The following is a 19862-nucleotide window of genomic DNA, read 5'->3' as shown; positions in this document are numbered from 1 at the left end:
TGGGGTTTTCGGCGAAATGCACCCCACCTCATCATCCTGGAAGCGGAAAGTATGTCCACCATCGGTCATATTTGCGTTCCCGTCATGTGTCGCATTTGTTTCGGGCGTCTTAGTTGGATTTGTGCGGCCTGATCCATATCGGTGTACTGTATTTCCATCCAATATGCATACATATGAAACTTACTCCCCCACACTGCATAAGCGCAATGACTTAATCAAATCACTGCTGCTCACTTACGATCTGATTACCGAAATGGACGGGGCAAACGAGATAAAAGCAGTCCTGCCCCATCATTCGTCACAGACCTGATGGCATTAGCGCTCGCGAGGGTGCCTGCTGTGGTAAAGATATCGTCTCTTCTCCAGTGAGGGACCAAACACCCTACTTTGTACTTACCGTACAGTTGCATTTTGGGCAATCGTGTCCCTAACTGGACTGGATACATTTTACTATTTGTTAAGTTCTGCCCCCTGTAACTATCGTCTTTTTATCACCGGTTTGTTGTTTGAAACGATCGTCCGAATTTCCCCGTAATACCACCAATAGTACAGCATGTTCCCCTAAATTTTGTTAATATCCTTTTGTTAAGAAACATTATTTGAATGAATGTGTGAAGCCATACCAGGCTGATCGACAGCGTGTCTATTCGACCAGCCAGCGTTAGTAATTTGGCCTCAAGTTTTGACGCTAATTGGTCCGATGGTGGTAAGCGACGATCTCTTATATCAGAGGCAAAGACCGCTCAAACCCTCAGTTTACCGCTTTGCTGGAAGCTTTATTCCTACGTAAAAGCGAAAGAGCTTTTACCAGCTGGCATTTAGAGAATATTGGCTCGACATAATTCTTATAAGTGCGACATGTCTGAACAGTATTCAGGTCGCAAAAGACAGTCGGTGAAAAGCAGGAACCATAAAACACTATTGCTTGAACATGTGAAATCATTACCAGGATTTAAGGCGTAAGTTTAATGTTTGGTCATCAGTACCTGTCTCACTAGCCTTTTGTAGCTAATTAAAACTCATTTGAATCGAGAACAAAATAGGTCACTCATTGCAAATCCTAAACACTGCTTAGACCTTTGTCCCTTGTCTGTCGGTTAGACATATTGCAATTCATTTTATATTTTATACGAATGCTTTGCAGGATCCTCGTCCCGTGATGTGCGCACATGCAAGATGCATATTGCATATGCATCCTTTCATTTTGTGATACCCTCAAGTGGTCCACTATCTCACCACATGCTGCTGCTCCAATTTATCTGGACATTAATTTCCCATGTCAAATCTGAAGCCGGCTCTGTCACGTTAGCCCACTAACAAAGCCGTAAAGATGGTAACGAGCGCGGCGCCACTGCGAGCGGACCGGGGCCGTGATTTGGCCGGTCGGCAGGGGCGGCCAGCAGTAGCCGAGTGATTACACCACCCCGTGCCAGGCGCCACGCTCCGCGGACCGGCGGCCCGCCGCGCGCTCCGCCCGGCCGCCGCCCTCCACGTTATATGGCTAGTTACTCAGGCTTTAGTAGTTGATGGAAGTCGCTGTTACTCTGCCATATTGCCGCCGGAACAGAGTTACGATGGCGACCGCGTGTGGATGGCGGAGGCAGCTCTAACGCCCAACTGCCGGACCGTTCAGACGCAGCTCTAACGAGCGATGCAGAGCAGCACTATCCGCCGCTATTTGGACCATGCATTTAGCACGAGTGCCCCGGATGTGTTCTTCTTGTATCATGCATATTGGGCCGATGCATTTCCCGTGTCTGGAGCTGCCTTCTGGCTAATGCATGCGGCGGCGGCGGACGGCGCAGCTGTTCCCTATTGTGCCGGACTCGGAGCCAGAGTTTGCCGACGGCTGTGCTGGCGGGGATGCGCCATTGTCATCCCGCCCCGCTCCCGCCCCCGCTGCCTCCCCGTCCTCGCCTTGTGTGCCGTCCCGGGCCGGTATTGTTCGGAATGACGACCGAAAGCCCACCGCGTCAGCTGGTAACTGTTTCCCCTGCTGCCCTTTCTGTTACCTGATCCCCGCGCAGCCCCTGCATCGCGCCATAGTCCCTCTTTAATCACACCGTCTTTATCCCGCTCCCCCTCTAATGTTTCTCTGCTCATTTGGAGAGGAAGCCTGGGCTTGGGCATACACTAGGCTACATTTAGTCCAGTGCAGTGAGCAGGCTTATATCCAAGCACTCTGTCAACCTTTTCCAACTTGCTGCGCGCTGTTTAATTTATTGAGCAGATCTAATCGGGTCGCATAGTTTCCGTATCGGTTTCTTCGAATAGCTGTATGCTCTCGCTAATCCCCGGCGGATTCGGGCGCTGACAGGACAGGAGTGTAACCCCTGACCTCTGACCCCTGACCTCTGACCTTTGCCTGTCTGTGTGTGGCAGTGACGCTCCGATGATGGACGGAAGGGGCAGTCAGCGGTCCAACTCGTCACCCGGCGGCAGAGGCGTGCACCGCAACAGGAGCAACGAATGGCGCCAGCGACAGTACGACAGCTCCTCGGATAACGATGAACTCGGTGAGTGCGGTCTGGGTGGGTGTGATGATATGCACTCACTCAACCTCGTATGGTGTGGTATTGTGGAATAACGATCCACACACTTCTCTTTATCCAAGAAAGATGAAGTTGAATGGGAAGACAAAATACCTATTTTTTCATCGGTAAAAATGTTATAGGCTCACTATCACATAGCTCTATCGAAATTTTGACTGTGTTGATACCATTTCGCGCGGCATCTTTATCTGTATGCCAAAAGCGAGCTTGGAAGCCAATTTACACGCGAAATGTACCATTTGGATCGGCTTTGGTTCGATCCGACCGCTGGCGAGCTCTATTTGAAATGGTCGACACGTGGCGAATCCAAGGACGCTGTTCGAAATTCGGCGAATCTGTAAAAGTGAGGCTTTAGCCGGACTGGGCTGTAAATGACAATATATGCTGCAATATGATGTGGCAGTAGTGTGATATGACAATCATTCCGCTCTGTACAGCGCTGCATGGTTAGAGTGTCCGTGCCCGTAAACCTCTGGCAGCCCTTGGCCAAGTAGATCGTGAAAATGACACACCGTCACCAATAAGGTTCACCGGTCTTTTTATGTCTTCTTCATACGACCGGGAAAATGGCGTAGCACGCGGAATCAGTAAAATTGCATTCGTTGGAGTATCGCATGTTGAACCTTTGCAGGAAGTTGTTTTCAATTACTTTTTTATACGCCAGAGACTTATTTCTTCAGTCTAGATAATATATAAATTGTTTGTTTCTTTACGTACTGACGGCTTTAGTTCCTTGGCCTGTCACGCACAGATGCTGGGATATACATAGCTGGGATATGCATAGCTACCACTGAACTCTAATATATACTGGAAGGAGCATTGGTGACTTGTTTTTGTCTATCGATTTCCGCCATGTTGTGTATACCAGAAATATAAATTGCATGTACGGTACACTGAGAAAACAGTGTCCCGATTTTCGGGCTCAGAGACCAGTTTTCGGGCTAATGTACCATATTCAAAACAGACAGCACATTTCGAGAATACTTTCTGAGCTAGCGCCACATGGGCTCATACGATCCCTTAAATCGGTATCATTGATCGCAGAAACAGAGCTCAGTCAGTACCCATTATCGGTGTCAAGCTCTAAAACTAGTCTCACTATGATACCAGTTTTCAGCCTGATCCCCATTTTCGAGCTCACCTGATTCCAGTTTGAGGGCTCAAATTGTGTGGTGAAGCCAATATTAGGGCTCACGTCATCGCTTTTCGGGGCTTTGGTAAAAGCTGGATTGCGTCAGCTGGCTGGCCAGCTGGCGACGCACGAAAGGTATTTAATTTTAGATATACCTAAGCGCGGTAGTAGGATGGACATAAATATTTCAAATGGCTTTAAATGAAAAATTGATTGGTAAATATTCATTCTTTTATATCTAGCATTGATATGTAAGAAGCTCTGCTAGCGCCACCATACGGCGCCAGCTGGCAAAAAATCCAGTTAATACCAGAGCCCGCTTTTCGTCCGATGCAGCCCCTCCTCCCCCCTCCCCCGTGTCCAGCAGCTGCGAATAAGACGAAGCCGCGGACAAACTTTTTTTTTGCTCGGCCAGCCTAGCGCCAGTCTCGAGCGGTGGGACAGTTAACCGGCAATTTTGGCCGGGATGCAAAAGTTACGTTAAACCGGTTTATGTTACCCCGGGAGCAAATAACAACGTGGGAGCCTATCTTAGGTGTGGCAAAGCTAACGGATTACTTACTTGTTGCCGAGGTGCCCAAAGAAGGTACTGGAACCGAAAACACAACATTGGTTCATGTATTTATTAACATTCATACACACAGTCATACTTGTGCAAGGTGTCAGTGTTCGGTTGTGGGGTGTAATAGCCAGGGAAAAAGTTCTATGAACTGAAAAACCCGGCGCCTATTACTTCGCAACATGGTTGTGTATTCAACATGAACTGCAAGGAGTGCAGACGACATTGCCTGTGCTAACTTAACGTCTCACGGGCAGCGCCGCGCTCTGACACCTTGGTCCCAGAAGCGGCGGCGTTTCTGACCGCAAATCGCCGGAGAGCCGGTCGACGCCGTTGAGGGGACTGAGCAGGCCGCTGCCAGCTCCACCTTCACGTCCGCGCGGCGCAGCTCGGTGTGCGGCGGCGGCTCATCGCGCGGGCCGCACCCGTCCGTCCGCTGCACGAGCCGCTTTTCGATCCGACAGCGCAACACCGGCACGCCATTGTGCTGGCTGAGCGGCGGCAGCGGCACGTAGGCAACAAAACAGTAGAAATCGATGGGCCTGGATCGGCGTTGCCAGCAACGCCGGCAGCGGCGCGGCGGGAGGCGCCAGTGCCGCCGTCGGGGACGTGTGCCCTTCGCTGCGCTCATTCGAGTTGGCCGGCCGGCCGCGCGGCGTAGTCCTTTTGACACGGTGCGAGAAGAGCCGGATGAAGGTGGACTTTTTATTGGCGTTGCTGGTGCTCACGCCGCCGGCGTCCAGTTTGGGCGGCAAGTCCGAGTACCAGGAGTCGGACAAGTCCCGCGCGAACGCCGCCAGCCGGTCGTCGTCACTGCTGGCGGCGGCCCGCCGACGGCGCTGCCTCAGAATCGGACGAGTCGGTGGTACTGAGCACCTCGCGGGACGGGTAGCTGGGAGTGGGCCGGCCGCGGCCCCTGCCAGGCCGCGCCACCTTCACCGGCGCAGCCGCCTTCAAACTGCCCTTGCTGGGCGGCGGGTTGGTCGGCGGAGGCGGCAGCGGTGCCTCGACGTCAGTCCGAGTCGCTGTCACTGGGCGGCCGCCGCGGAGACGGCTTCTGTTTGACCCGCAGCCGGCCTGGGCCGGCTCGGCGCCCTCGGCCGGCGGCGCGCGCCGTTTCGAGCGTTTCACCTTTTCACTGTTACTCTCGCCTGGTCCTCAGCGTCGAGCGGCTCGGCGCTGTTCGGTTTCATGTGGCCCATGCTGCTGGGAAACTCGGGTGGGGACAGCTTTCTGACTGGAGTGCCGTCGAAGATGGAGGAGACGGGGGTGCTCGCAGAGTCCTTGCCCAATGCCCATGATAGAGCCGAGGCTCCACTGGACGCCCAGCTTAATCGGGCTATCGCCGCCCTCCTTCTATGGTGGATTCTTCGGCCCCCTACAGCCACTAGGGCCATCATATACTCCCAGATGGCGGCACCTAGGGGATGAGGGGGGGGGGGTGTCTGGGCCACTTGTCCACCTCGTGGCGTCGCCAGCGACGCCTGCGAGTCGGAGCAAATGATTATGGGGTCTTCCTCGAAGGACGGGTGCTTCAGGAGATGTTGCTTTGCCATTTTGGGCGCCACCATCTCAGATCGGTAAATGGAGCAAATCCTCCCCGCCGCCTCCCGCAGTACCAATGTTGTACTGTCTGGGTGCTCGGTGAGGACCCCAGCGCCGCCTTCCTATTACTCCCCCGGTCGCAGACCCGTCGACCCAGGCCCACGTCGCACGCTGGGGGAGCGCTCCCAGTCACGCCTCCGCAGCACTCCTCCTCGCTGTCGCGGACGCCCCGATCGGCAGCAGGTCCAGGTGGACCGTGACGCCGTCTGTTGGCGTCTACGGGGGCAGTCTCGTGGATAAGCGCGCCTCGGCGGGCAGCGCCACTCCAGTGGTCCCACACCGCTCCCCCGCGCTCTCTCCAGCCGGTCACTGACTTCAGTCACGGTTGGGGGGGGGGGCTTCCGCCACGACGCGGCGGGTCCTCCGACGGGAGGGAGAGCGCCTTCGCCAGTAGGCGCGATGCCAGCGCATCCCTCCTCATCTCTCCATCGGCACGACGCCCGCCTCGGCCCTCACGGCGAGTCTTGGAGCATGGAAATCGGGCAGCCAGTGATGACTCATGCCACCATCAGCATCTCCGCCTCCAGGACGCCAAGATGTGTGGCCGCAGCCGCAGGCAGCCACGCCGACCCCGCTGCCCGCATGCCCAAGTAGTCTCGAATCGCTGACACCTCTCCTGAAACAAGAGTGGTGTCGTAAACTTAAACCCCTTGCTGGAGCCCGCCAGCCGCGACAACACCGCCACACCAATTTTTGTGACCCCGGAACTTCCGTCCCGAGCCTTATTTCACGGCACGATGCTACAGTGCGCTACACGTATTGTGGTATTCAGCTTCCATGGAAACATCAACTAATTTGGACGCTCAAACATGGGAGTCAGGAGTGGTTAACCCGCGCCCCACTGGGGGGGGGGCTATTTATAGCCCCCCCTCCCGTTTTTCTGCAATAACTTCCAAACCGCTTGACGTATCGACTCCAAACTTTCAGAACCTTCGGCTGCATCAATTTGACACCTTGTGTCAAAATTTGAACTTCGTACCTACCATAGGTCGGCCGGAAATGACGTCAGAGTGACGTCATGTTCGGCCGATTTCGACGCAAAACATTGAACCACGGCAATCGCTCCCAAGAGCTCAGTTTTTAAGCTAGATCCAATTTCTTTGCATGAGAGGACTCAGAATAGACTGCGCTATCAAACTGCTATCTCGGATTTTCGAAATTTTGAAAATTTTGAAAATTTTATATAATAAAATTCAAAATTTGTATTTTTACATTTTTTTCAAAAACTTTTTGACTTTTCGAAAAAAACCGGAATATATGTGATAGAACGCATTATTATGACTAACTCTAGCAAGTTTTAGCTAAATATCTTCAAAAATGGCCAAGTTATACGCATTATTGCAAAAAATTAACAATTATTAATTTTTCAAATCAATTTTTCAGCACGAATTTGACATCGTACGCCAATATAAATAGCACCATCGTGTTCCTGAGCTTAAACTGCATCCAATAGACACCTTTTTTGTTGAAAAATTTTAACTTCAAAATTTGACCTTTTTTGACCTGAAAGTGACCTGACCTGAGCTAAATTTGACTCAAAATGACCTCGAATGACACAGACGACATCAAATTCGAAATGTTTGGCCTAAATGGACCATAAAACATGTGTCACGTGACCGACGGATGATATAATATTTTCGTGACCTGTGATGACCTGACCTTGACCTGAAAATCAAAGTACAAGTTTGGTACCCTCAGAGTATCTAGAGCATCTGTTCACGAGTGTGTGAACCAAAAATGAGCCTGATCTGACTTGTAAGACGGCGGCCAGAGCCCAAAACGTGAAGAAGCTAAAATGCTAACAATTTTTACTTTGACCTGACCTGTGACGTCATCGGTGACCTCGAGGTCAATGAAATTAGGTTTCGCTCGACAGTTTTTGCGGGGCTATCAGATGCCGTTTGAATTTTGACGATCGGCCCAGTAGTTTCGGAGTTAGGAGGGGGGGCTATGAATAGCCCCCCCCCCCCCAGTAGGGCGTGTTATACGCAGACCCCAGTGGGGCGCGGGTTAAGGCCCAGAGCGTTCTGTCTGGTTTATAAAACCTTGGCCAGCAGATGTAAACGTGCTTTTTGTATAAGTGGCTTAATTTTGACGCAAAAGGGCACTAACCTTCGGCGCAAATAATGCAGAAATTTCAGCGCAAATTGCAAAATAGCTTGCGCCGAACTTCGGCGCATGACGGCTTCACGGGCGTCCGGCGTACCATATGGATGTTTTCCAGTTTGGGCTGCAGGTTTTAGCTCTAGGTTTTAGACTGTAGGTTTTGGGTTGGGTTGGGCTGGGCTGGGCTGGGCTGGGCTGGGCTGGGTTGGGTTGGGCTGGGCTGGGCTGGTTGGGGTGGTTGGGTTGGGTTGGATTAGGTTAGGTAAGTTTAGGTTAGTTTAGTTTAGGATAGATATGAATACCTATTTTTTGTAAGTTGAATTATTTTTTTCATTTTGTAGCATCATATGCCTTCCATCTTTGAACTGCCATATTCAAGCACCAGAATAAGTATGGACTTGAACCTTTTCCAGTCTGGATGCCTGTATGGAAGTTGTGCAAAATCATGCAGTTGAAGGTATTGTAACCACAAATAAGAGCTCATGACTCAAGTCTCAACTTGTCCATAATTGGTTATCTTGATGTATACTTGTAGACCCTTCCTCTTACTTGGCACACAGGCATGGTGTCACAGTGTTCTAAAATTGGATTTCAATTGGGTATCCCAATAAAAAAAATCTGAAGACAAAATGAGATAGATTTAGTCTTTCCGCAAAACTGCATAATGCCGTTTTTACCTCAGATTTTGTCAGAACCTTCACAGGATCTGAAATGAAATGATGTAGAGTAGATGCATCAACTGTCAAGTCATGCGTAACCTGGCAGCTGGCTGTTGAATCAAACTTTTGACATATTTTTTTTAGCAAAGATGAAATAAAGCCACTTGTCATATTTTTAGGATGAAAACATTTTCCCCATCATGTGTGGTTATTCACCTAAAATTCTGAAACATGGAACACTGTCATACCAGCATTCCAATGTCAACCAGCATTCCGCAGCATGCACTGAAAAAAACTTACTCCCCATTTTCTAATTTTAGAATGCCAAAAAGCACTCCTGCAATCGAATAATTTTATGACCTGGCATAAGCGCCTAAAATGGGGTGTTTTGGGGAATAAAACTAGCATATAGAATATATTTAGTATCCGAACGCTTATATTATTCGCGCTAGGGAGTAATTTTATGACGAAGGATAAAAGTATGCTATCTTTGGATAAAATTACACCAGATGATAATTTTATTAACTTGATACTAAAATTACTCCCATTCGGGGAATAATATTGCCATGCCAAAAAGCACTCCTTTTTCCGATAATTTTACCCCGGAGTAACTCCCCGGTAAAATCAAGCCCCGGTGTAAAAGTACCACCCCTGATAATGCGGGGTGATGTGATAATATTATGACCAAGTGTAAAATAAGGAATGCATTTAAACAATGTATTGAAACACCAACAATTGATTAACGAATGGTACCTGAGCATCAGCAGGTACATCTTAATTTGGACGCACTTCCAGTGATGGCGCATTGCGGCCGACAGGGACGTAATTTTGCTCCCTAGTTGAGAAGCGGCGTCTCAACTGGGAGGCAAAACTTCGTCTCTGCCGGCCGCAATGCGAAATCACTGGAAGGACGTTCAAGGTCACAACTCACAAGGGCGTTATGGTTAACACTGAGGCTAACGAATAACATCTGCGCACAGAACCACCGCCACGGATGGCAGATAAAACGAGCGTGTATGGTTAACACTGAGGCTAACGAATAACATCTGCGCACAGAACCACCGCCACGGATGGCATATAAAACGAGCGTGATCTGGGCTATGAAAGACGTACTGAGAGTCATTGGCGTACTGAGACCGCCGCAGCTGAATTAGTCATAATACAGAGGCTCCAGTAGTGTGAGCCACACGTTGCGAGTCACTTGAGCCACAGGTGAGCCACAAGTCACGAGTCACTTGAACCACAGGTGAGCCCCAGGTCGCCAGTCATTCGAAATGGGCATCTCCGATGCTGGTTCTACACTACCTGGGTAACCTCCCACACCTTCTGTGATAAGCCAGATAGGTTTACATCGAATCCCACATTCTGGTAAAGAATCTCGAACAGGGCCCTGCACTCTGCAGAGCCCCGTGAACTTTGTGTAGAAGACAGCGTGGGCGGCCGTCATTAGGGCCACGGTCTCCAACCTGGTGGCCGGCAGTTGGCAGACCACCACACCGTCCACCGATAGTTCCTCACCTGCCTGACGAACCCCGTTTCTCGGATCCGCCAAGGTGCCAATGGTTGTTCCACAACCATAGGCAAGTAGAGCTAGCAGCTCGTCGTCTGCCGTGAAAAAGAATATTGCAGTCAGTTGGCATCAATGCATATCGTACAAATAAACGTAAAGGAAACCTAGGAGAGAAACAAGGAACCGCGTTCGTACAGTAGCTGGCTATGCCATCTACAGTATCTGGAGACGATTCTTCGCTTCTTCCTGATTTCTTTTCACTCTCAAAATCGTAGTACGATGCGTAGTACGTTTGCGTAGTACGATACACTCTTACAACTAAACGTGGTTACGGAGCGAGCGAAGCGAGCGGAGTCTTACGTAGAATAACGGAAATTTCTGAGTATGAGCGGCCGGCCGGCCGGCCGGCCGGCCGGCCGTGGGGACGCTCTTCAAAAGCTAATATCTTAGGAACGGGACATCCGATTGACAAGCGGTCTTCTTTACTGAATGTCACTTGGACGTAAAAGTTCTGTGGTGTGATGGCCACCATGCGTTCTTGCCAACCACCGCACGTGGCGCGTGGTAAAGTTGGACATTTTTTAAGAACCCCCAAAATTGCAACCTCAATAACGGCACAACGGCTGGGCCGATGGAATTGAAACTCGGTACACAGTTAGGTCTCCATCACATAATTCATCTGCATGTGTTAGGGTTGGGGTGCTGCTGCACGTGCGCACGTGCAGGGGTCGTTTCCAGATCTCGAGAACGGCTGGACCGATGGCGCTCAAATTTGGTACACGGTTAGGGACCAGTTAGTAGGGTGCCGTGCACAAGTCAGTTGGGACCCATTTTGCACGTGCGCACGTGCAGGGTGCCGCTTCCAGATCTCGAGAACGGCTGGGCCGATTGTGCTCAAATTTGGCACATCGCTAGAGACCGGTTAGTAGGGTGCCGTGCACAAGTCAGTTGGAGGTACCCCCTCGAAATTTCGCACGTGCAAGGCCCACCCTCTCGCTCGCTCCGTTAGTCGCCCCATAAGGCGTTATACTGGTGCATAATTACAAAATAATTATACGCCGTTAACCCGCGCCCTGCTGGGGGGTGTTTGAACACCCCCCCTTGTGGTTTTTCGCGAGTATCTCAAAAACGGCGGCGCGGAGCGCCGCCGTTTTTGGTACACCTTATCATACATCAATTCTACACATGTTGTGAAAATTTCAGACCACGGTCATTCAAGGTCAGGTCACCAGGTCACTTGAAGTGACCTCACCTCATAAAAAGTTTCAATGTCTGTCATAGCTACACCGAGTGACTGATCGCTTTGAAACTTTCATCGATTGCTAAGAGCAATAGCATGTACAAAATGTATATCTCAGAATTTTGATATCGATGACCTAAGGTCAGGTCAATTTTGCGACCTCCCCATTATAAGTCAATGGGAGAAAATTGAAATGCGCCTCTTTTGGACGAAAGACATTATAAACACTCCCAAACACCAAATTACAAGTGGTTTAGACACACTGAACATGAAAATGGTGTCCGTGACCCATGTTTGTGCCCTGAGGTCATCTTAGGTCACGAATGGTATCTAACAGTTTTTCGCAAATAACTTTTGATAGAGGCATGCTAGAGCGATGAAAACGCCTTATATGTGTTCAGCTCGACTATACGGATCGACTGATATGCAACATGACCCTTTCCGGTCAGGTCATGACCTTGACCTGAGGTCAAATTTTCAAGTTGACCTTTCAAGGTCAAGTTATAGTTCATTCGATGCGTCTTGACGAGAGGAACACGATGCCGGTAAAAGTAAGCTCGTACAAGGCTTGGGTCAAAAGTTATTGCAGAAAAACTGTTTCCGAAAAAATCGGCTATTTTTGCAGTTTTTGCCCCCTGCAGGCAAAACCGTTGACGTTAGGTCAAATCTGAGCGAATTACTCAGAAAGGGCGTTAATAGGGCTATCAAATGCACTTTTCCGCGGCGCTGTAGCTCTATTGGTTCCCGAGTTATGCGTTAGCTTCTTGGAAATTTCCGACATTCGACCTGGAAATCGGCGAAATTTTGCCTTCAATGACCTCTGGCGACCTGACCTTTGACCTGACCAAAAAATTGACCGAAGTAATTTCGTCATTATTTTTTACGCTCTTTCGAACGCCGCCTTCCGCGTATCGCTACGTGGCCCAGGAGCCGAGTTACAAGGGGGGGGGGGTGTTCAAACACCCCCCCCCCAGCAGGGCGTGGAAATCCAGGACCCCCAGCCGGGCGCGGGTTAAAATATTTCAGTGAAATAAGAAATTAGTACCCGATGTTCCGCTGTCATGGTTAAGTATGGAGTGCAAGTAGGTATCAAACTGCATGTAACTGCGGTATATTTGGAGACAATGAAGACAACCATGAATGGAGACAACCTGAATGGAGACAACCATGACTTTTCAATATCACTAGAGTTAAACAACACTTTTTGACTAATAGCAAAACCAACGACGTTTGGCTGTCCAAAGGTGAGGTACAACATGTTGTCTCCCGCCCGTCGTTAAAGTGCCACCTTTTTACGGTTTTCGGTTTAAAACGGTTTTTCAGTAGACCTGACCCACCTATGACCTACCCTGAAGTCCGTTTCGCGAAATTCGTCCTAGTTTTCGAGATATCCGCATTCGAACTTCACATTGATGCCATCACAAAAAGTGTGGGAGATGGGATTTTAACATGGTAATGTTACATTCTCATATTCCACACATTTGTGATGGCTTTAATCTGAAGTCCAATTGCGGATATCTTGAAAACTAGGCCGAATTTCGGGAAACAGACTTCAGGGTAGGTCATAGGTGGTTTAGGTCTAGTGAAAACCGTTTTGTGTAAAAAGGTGGCAGTCTTCCTTTAAGCCAAAAAAAAAAAAACATCATGAAAATAAACAGTTGTCCTGCCCTCTGCTATTAATGTATTACGCCATTGGGATATGTGAAACGTCATTTCTCCATCGTGCAGGAAGAAGCATGCGTGGGAAATACCTTCCTACACTTGGTCTTGGCTAATGTTTTGGCCTGACCTCGTATTTATCGAAAATACCTCGGGCCTAAATTTACATTCGCTAAAAAAAAAATCAGTCAGCTCTAAACATTATTCCAGCCCTGGCCAGGAATATATTGTCTACGATGATCGGCTCGAGCCCAGTTATATAGAAGAAGATTATCCCCCCCCCCCCCGGCACGATTGTTGCTAGCGGAACACCTCATCCGAAAAGGTGTGCTTGTGCCCGTTCAAAACTCACCGTCTTTGTCGGCCGGCTCCACGTTTATCATCGTCTGGGCATACTTCTTCGCGGTATGTCTGATTTTGTGCAGGACATGCTCCTTCACGTCCTCCTCGAGCCCCATGATCATTCCCAAGTCAGTCCACACCTGGAAACATCGCAAAATCACATTAATGAATGGAATTAACATCAAGCAACATCAAGTGAACATTATATCATTGTGGAAGGTCAGGTTAGGTAAGTTACTCCAGCTCACAAAAAGTTTGAAAGCGCGCCACGTCAAGTGTCAACCTCTGGTGATCTTTTACCTGATAAAAATGACTGGAATGCTTTCGTCATGGTTTGTGACAAGATTCCCAACTCCGCCTTGAGCGGTTCGTTACGGTTACGTTGCTTAGGACCCGCCAAGTTAGATGGGAGGGGGGAGGGGGTGACTTCCCAGCAGGCGGTAGAAAAACCAGAGGGAGGGGGTTAAAAATTATACAAATTTTCCAGATGTTTTCCTATCCAATGCTGTTCCCCATGATAGCGCGGATATAAAATGGTGCCACTAATTATATAGTTAGTTCAGTTCAACCATCCCCCGTTAACGAGTTTCAAAATTCCTTTACCGTTACATCACGCTGCCGCGCTGGCGGGAAAAAGTTCCCACGCATTCATAATACATAGGAAGATGGTGATCATCTGGGTCAACTGGCGAGCTTATAATTGGGACGTTTATAAAAAAACACGTTTACATGAATGTTTGAAGCCCCGTTTCTCGATAATCCACCCTTAAAAGGCACAGATGTCAAATGTGACATTTTAACTACACCACGCTTACGCATAGCCACTGTGACGTCACCGTGGCGGTCAAATTTTCCTACTGAACTACCCTGTTAGTAAAGGAATCTCGAGTTCAAACACACATAACATTAGACAAGACGTTTAAATACCGAATAAAGCAACACTTACGGCAGCTTCGCTGTACATATCCGGGAATATCTCCTTCATTTCCTCGACAGTCTTCCGGTTTCGGTTGCTCGTGAGGCATATCCGCCGAACCTCGAAGGAATCTTTGAGAACAGATGTCTTGTGAGTGACATCGGCGTGCTTTAGCTTGGCACTGAACTTGGCGGTTTCGGTGCAGATGCCTAGCTTCGACTTCTTCGTTTTGGGAAACATCCCCGGCATCCCCTCTTCAGCTGCCGCACGCTTTTTCACAACGATGCCCCTGGCTCGTCTTTCCGTGTCGATAACGGCGTTGCTCAATGCTCAGTGGCTTTCGACAGTTCTTGAATCTGTTCCGAAGTTTCTGTCGGAAGCTGTTCTTCCGCAGTGTCACCTTTGAGAAAGAAAAGAACCGTTTTTTTTTTTTAATTTCATGGACAGCTTTATCAGGCAGTGAACACTGAACAAGATATAAATACGTTCATTAAACGTGTTTTCTTCTATCGTGATATTGGGAGGATAGAAACAACAAAAAGTAGATGTCCGGATATGACCGTTTTAACAATTTGTTTTTGTTTGTTTGTAACAACAATTTGTCAATTTGTTTTGACAATTTGTCTTCCAGAATTTCATCATCGCGGAAATCTTCGTCCGCAAATCTACGTCAACGCATTTCTTGGATTGTATGGTCATACTACGGATTACTGTAAAGTCATACTAACAAAACACAAAGTATACAGTAATTTCAGCTTACCTTCGAGGACTGGGACGCTTGCTCGGTTCTCTGACAGAAGCCTTGGTTCTGACGACTTGAGCACAATGGCGGTCGCGAATGGTCGCGAACTGAAGAGACGTTCCGAAAATATTATTCTTGGAATAATACTGTGCTGGACGAATAGATTAATCACTTTTAGATTAGTTATGTCACAACGGAATAGGATTATCAAGAAAGTGATACAGTATTGCTTGAAATACGCTCCCGAATACTCCCGAAGAATAATGTTAGTAATGCTACCACATAATATTACTCCATGGTTATAAAATTATTGTCCGGACATGATAGTTTTATCACGAAGGAAGTAATTTTTACACCTACATGAGAATAGTTTTATTCTGTCGCGTCAATTTATCAGCCGTAATGGAGTATAAAAATTACCCTAATTACTCCACAGCGGTTTATTTTTATGCAGTTTTGATAAAAGTACTCTAGCTGTCAATTTTATTACCATCTCATGGGAGTTCATTACAAATATATTCCAATGACCTTGTTTATCACTGTGAACTATGCTAAAATTACCCCATGCCTCTTTGAGACTGATATAATTTTATAACCCGAAAGAATAAAAAGGACACGTGATAAAATTAGAAGATAAAATTACCACTTGCTAAAACACAAAAGAGATGATTATAGTACTAGGTTTAAGAATAACTTTCAAAAACGCCCTTAATGCAATGCAGAGAGTAAGAATACGCTACAAAACATAATCATTTTATGCCATTGGTGCGTGATTATTCGCCAAACTGGAGTGGAAAAACTCCAAAAATAACTCTCTAGGTGTAAGTTTTTTTCAGTGTGTTAGCAGAAGCAGCAGCATGTTATAAGTATATGAAAGATCCAAATAGGTTGTAGGTTGGTAGGTATTGGTACTAAGTTTAACTTAATAGGTTAGTAGGCAAGGTTAGGATTAATTTTAGTTGAGCATCAAGATAACCATTACGAACAAGTAACAAAATCCTTACCTACCCTTGAAAGCATTGCTTCAATCACATCATCACGAAGAACCAGACAAAATTTTTGCACATTCTTACACTATTTGACATCCTGAATCCAGATATGATGCTTTCATGTGGCGCAAATACAAGAAAAACGAATAATCAAACCCGTGCGTATTCGTATCAACGGCGCCACAATTGTAGATCAGACCTTTTCTGAACAAATGCCACCACAATTTTAATTGATAAGGGATTAAAATGGCATGAGCATCAACATCTTGATTTTTTCTAAAAGATAGCGATAACTGATAACTAATAACTTACCATTCATTTTGAAATCACGGCGGTAGGTACACCAACACATGGCACTGAAAACAGCAAAAGACGGAATGGCGGAATGTCGTATGGAGCCCTAAAACGCAGCTCGAATTGAGCCCGAAAAGGAAGACGAACTGATGCCGCTTTCGGGGCTAATGTACTTTGAGCCCGAAAAGGGCGCCTAACTGATCCCGATTTTAAAATCATACAGATTTGAGCCCTGTTTTGGCACTCATATGAGCCCTTATTCAAAAATGTTCTCAAAGTGTTTTCTGAGTGTAGCAGAGGTGCAGTTTAGTGAGAGGTACACTACTCAAAAGTGCTGCTGCTTCATGCTTGCAGTTTGATTGCAGTGATCAACTTTTCAAGACTTTGGTATACACAACATGGCGGAAATCGTTAGACATTCTGGCCCATATACGGCCAAGGCGAGTGCCTCCCCCTGATAGCTACATAGCCCCGTCTATACTCCCACAGAACGTGATCCGGGATCCCCCTGCCTATCCTGTCCCCTCTCGTCCCCGCCTGCGTGCCAGTCCCAGCCCCACTGTCTGTCTGTCATGTCTGTCTGTCACTGTCTGTCTGTCTGCCTGATCCAGTCAGGGCGGGCGCACTTGACATCCAACAGACTGCCGCCACTAGCCCGCCGGCCCTGTAATGCAATAGGCTGGGAACTGGGCCTTGTCTGGTACGTGCAAACTTAGTGGACCGACGGTCAGCGCTCAGAAACATACTGGGCATCGTCAGCTAGATGGGTGGCTGTTTTACCCGAAATGAAAGCCAAGGGTATGCTGCTCGAGCAATTTGGGCAGTAGTGTGACGAGTCATTTTTTTAGAGCATGCGATTCATTGATGATGAACGTTCCATCTTGATATACCTTGGCTTAGCATATGAATTCATTTCGCCGATCGTAAGCTATCTAACATACATTAGTAAGACGTTCGATATTACAAATCCATCCACCCTGCAAGAACAAATTTTTATAATTGCTAATTTTCAGAACAGCCCCATTGTCGATTCAATTCATCTCATCTGGAGCTGACTCCTGGGAGAGTTTGACGACGAGCGGCCACTGTCCACCGTCTCTTTTAATTAGGACTTGTCGCTCTGCTGGCGGCCAGTTCTCGGTCTGCTCAAGTGCGCTCTCCTGTAGACGATGGCTGATTAATTGGATCAGTCGGCGGCTGTTTCGCCGGATGCCATTATTCCTCCTGGTTGGGTGCCGGTAATTAGTGTGCCAGACCGGCTGATTGGTCTATGCTCTCTGTGACCGCCCCGGGCTGTTCGACCACAAAGGTTGGCGAACGGCGACCCCAGCTACCGCGGAGTCAGCGCGGTCACTGCGGAGGGGAGGGGAGGCAGGGGCTGGTGCCAGAGACTGAGCGAGCGGTGAGGGGGATGTGGGTCAAAGAAAAGAGGATGTTTCCTAATTAATGAAGCTAGCGATGAAGGATGGGATGATGGTTGCTGTGCGGCCAAATCGGACATAGTAGAAAAGAACCTGATTATTTTTACAAATTGACGCGGTGGTCTTCGTACAGCTTTTCTGTAAAATTTATTTGCAGTATCTCTTTTGCTCCGAAGTAGCTATGTCGTTTTCCTGTGCAACTGATGTCCAATGTAGCTAACTGTTAGTCTTTCAAACTCCCTTCGCCCATATTCCGTTTGTTCAGTTGCCTTTCTTTGTTGCATATTCATACAAAAGCCATCTTTATCTGCTCGGACCTGAAGCGCCGCGCTATCTCGGCAGATCCCTGGCTCGGACAGGCCGCCCGGTGCACCCGCTCCTCCCATCAGAACGGGAACGTTTCCATCCGAGCGGCGGCCAATCGGGTTTTCGACCTGACTGGGCCCGATAGGCGGCTGCCACCTAGAGCGCCGGCCCTCACATTTCACATGCATTTATACGGGCCGTCTGGCCTGCTCTGTGGCGCGGCGGCTCCCGGAGTGGTCGCGGTCAGGCCGACTCTGCTGGTAGCCTGGTGGGGGACGGTAAATTTCATTTCCGGCCGGCGCGGGTGGCTCAGACCGTCACCCCGATCATACGGACCGCTGCGTGAGGTCGGGTCAGGGACCGAGCGATGATGGGTCACTGCAGGTTACAGCGAAAAGCAGAGTTGCATAGGAGCATGTGTTGCTTCTTGAGGGAGAGGTTTGTATGAGGGTTTGCTGTAATGATGCTGTTGAATCTACAGTAATGAGATATTGGTTCAATAAAATCCGTAAAACATCGTCGATATTTATCTCTGAAGGAATTGCATAAGCACATTGTCTTGGCTGAGTGATTTTATTGTAATAGCCGAACTATCATTAGTCAACACATTATATAAAAAAAACAGAAGCTTCTAATAAGCTATAGTTCATACATAATATAACTTCTTGACAGGCTTCAATGAAGACAACGACTTCCTCAGAAATTCAAAACGCCATCGCCAGTCCACGTTTGGGAGACCTTTCGGTCGGTTGGTCGGTCGGTTAGTGGTCGGTGGCGCGCCCTGCCACCAATATAAATCACCCTTCCTGCGGGAGACAATTACAGTGCGCGTCTCGCCGCGATGGCCGAAAAAAGCGGCCGACCGCCGAGCGGGCACGACCGGCGAGATTGAGCAGAGTCGCCGCGCCGACCCTGATTGGAATTTAAAGGCGATTTCGGTCGTGAATTTCCGCAGCGGCCACTGAAGCGCGCACACAAGATGCGGGCGCTTTCCGGTCAGTGGGGCTAAACGATGTTAGTGCTGTAAACAATAATATGAAACGCGATCGAATGAATTATTTTCAAAACGCTGTTGTTTCTCATTTTTATTGCTGAGTATAATGCAATTTTAGTATGAAAGTATAGCATGGCTCTAAGGTGTGAATAAAACTAGGTTTAAGTTATTCGTAAAAATACCAGATTTTTGTAGTTTTGTGGCATTTGATGCTGCAGTGCATTGCGTCCCGTCCAAGGAGCGAGGTGGCCTGTCTCCAAGTGAAGCCATCTGGACCTGCCGCGCTCGGTCGCCTCTCGTGGCGCTGCAGGAGCGGCTGAATTATCATCGCCTTGGCGACCGCCGCCGTCCGCTGATGTTATTAGCATGTCTCTACGGACTGCCGCGGCCGGACTGAATTATTTATCGGTGCCCCTATTCTAGTGCATAATTGACCTGTCACTTCCGAGGTCTGCCGCGCGCTGCGAGCCTCTCCAGCGGCGCCGCCATCTGCGGACCGCTCAAATCAACCGACCAAAGTCCCGCGCATCTGATGGGAATTATGGAAATAACCCGGCATAAAAAGGATATTTGAGGGCGGAATTATGCCACGCAGGATGGTATGTTTGGCGAAAATTTGAGCCCCGGTGTGAATGCCGCCGCAGGTTTTGCATACAAATGGGAGTTTTGGCGGACCGGACGTCAGCGAACTGAATTCATGCCCGATCGAAAGGGCTCCAAATGGGTAGGGCCGCGAGTACTAACGGGGACCTGAGAGCCAGCCTGATTCGTTCATAAATGGCAATCTTGATTCAATTTACATGGGCTACGGTCTTACTTATGAGCCATTTAATTTA

General features: G+C 48.4%; 1 protein-coding gene across 1 annotated transcript in view; it reads left to right on the top strand.

Moving 5' to 3' along the window:
* Nucleotides 1–19862, top strand: part of LOC122393071 (teneurin-m-like) — a 111557-nt gene that overhangs the window by 17538 nt on the left and 74157 nt on the right. The window contains exon 3 of the mRNA XM_043388675.1: nucleotides 2383–2516. Within this exon, the coding sequence (XP_043244610.1) occupies nucleotides 2393–2516 (124 nt within the window). The 5' untranslated portion in view covers nucleotides 2383–2392. The remainder of the gene's footprint in view (nucleotides 1–2382; nucleotides 2517–19862) is intronic.

The sequence above is a fragment of the Amphibalanus amphitrite genome, unplaced genomic scaffold (assembly GCF_019059575.1).
Source record: "Amphibalanus amphitrite isolate SeventyFive unplaced genomic scaffold, NRLGWU_Aamphi_draft 000514F_arrow, whole genome shotgun sequence".
Classification (NCBI taxonomy): Eukaryota; Metazoa; Arthropoda; class Thecostraca; order Balanomorpha; family Balanidae; genus Amphibalanus; species Amphibalanus amphitrite.
The sequence above is the reverse complement of the archived record's forward strand: the minus strand, read 5'-3'. Positions and strand labels throughout refer to the sequence as shown.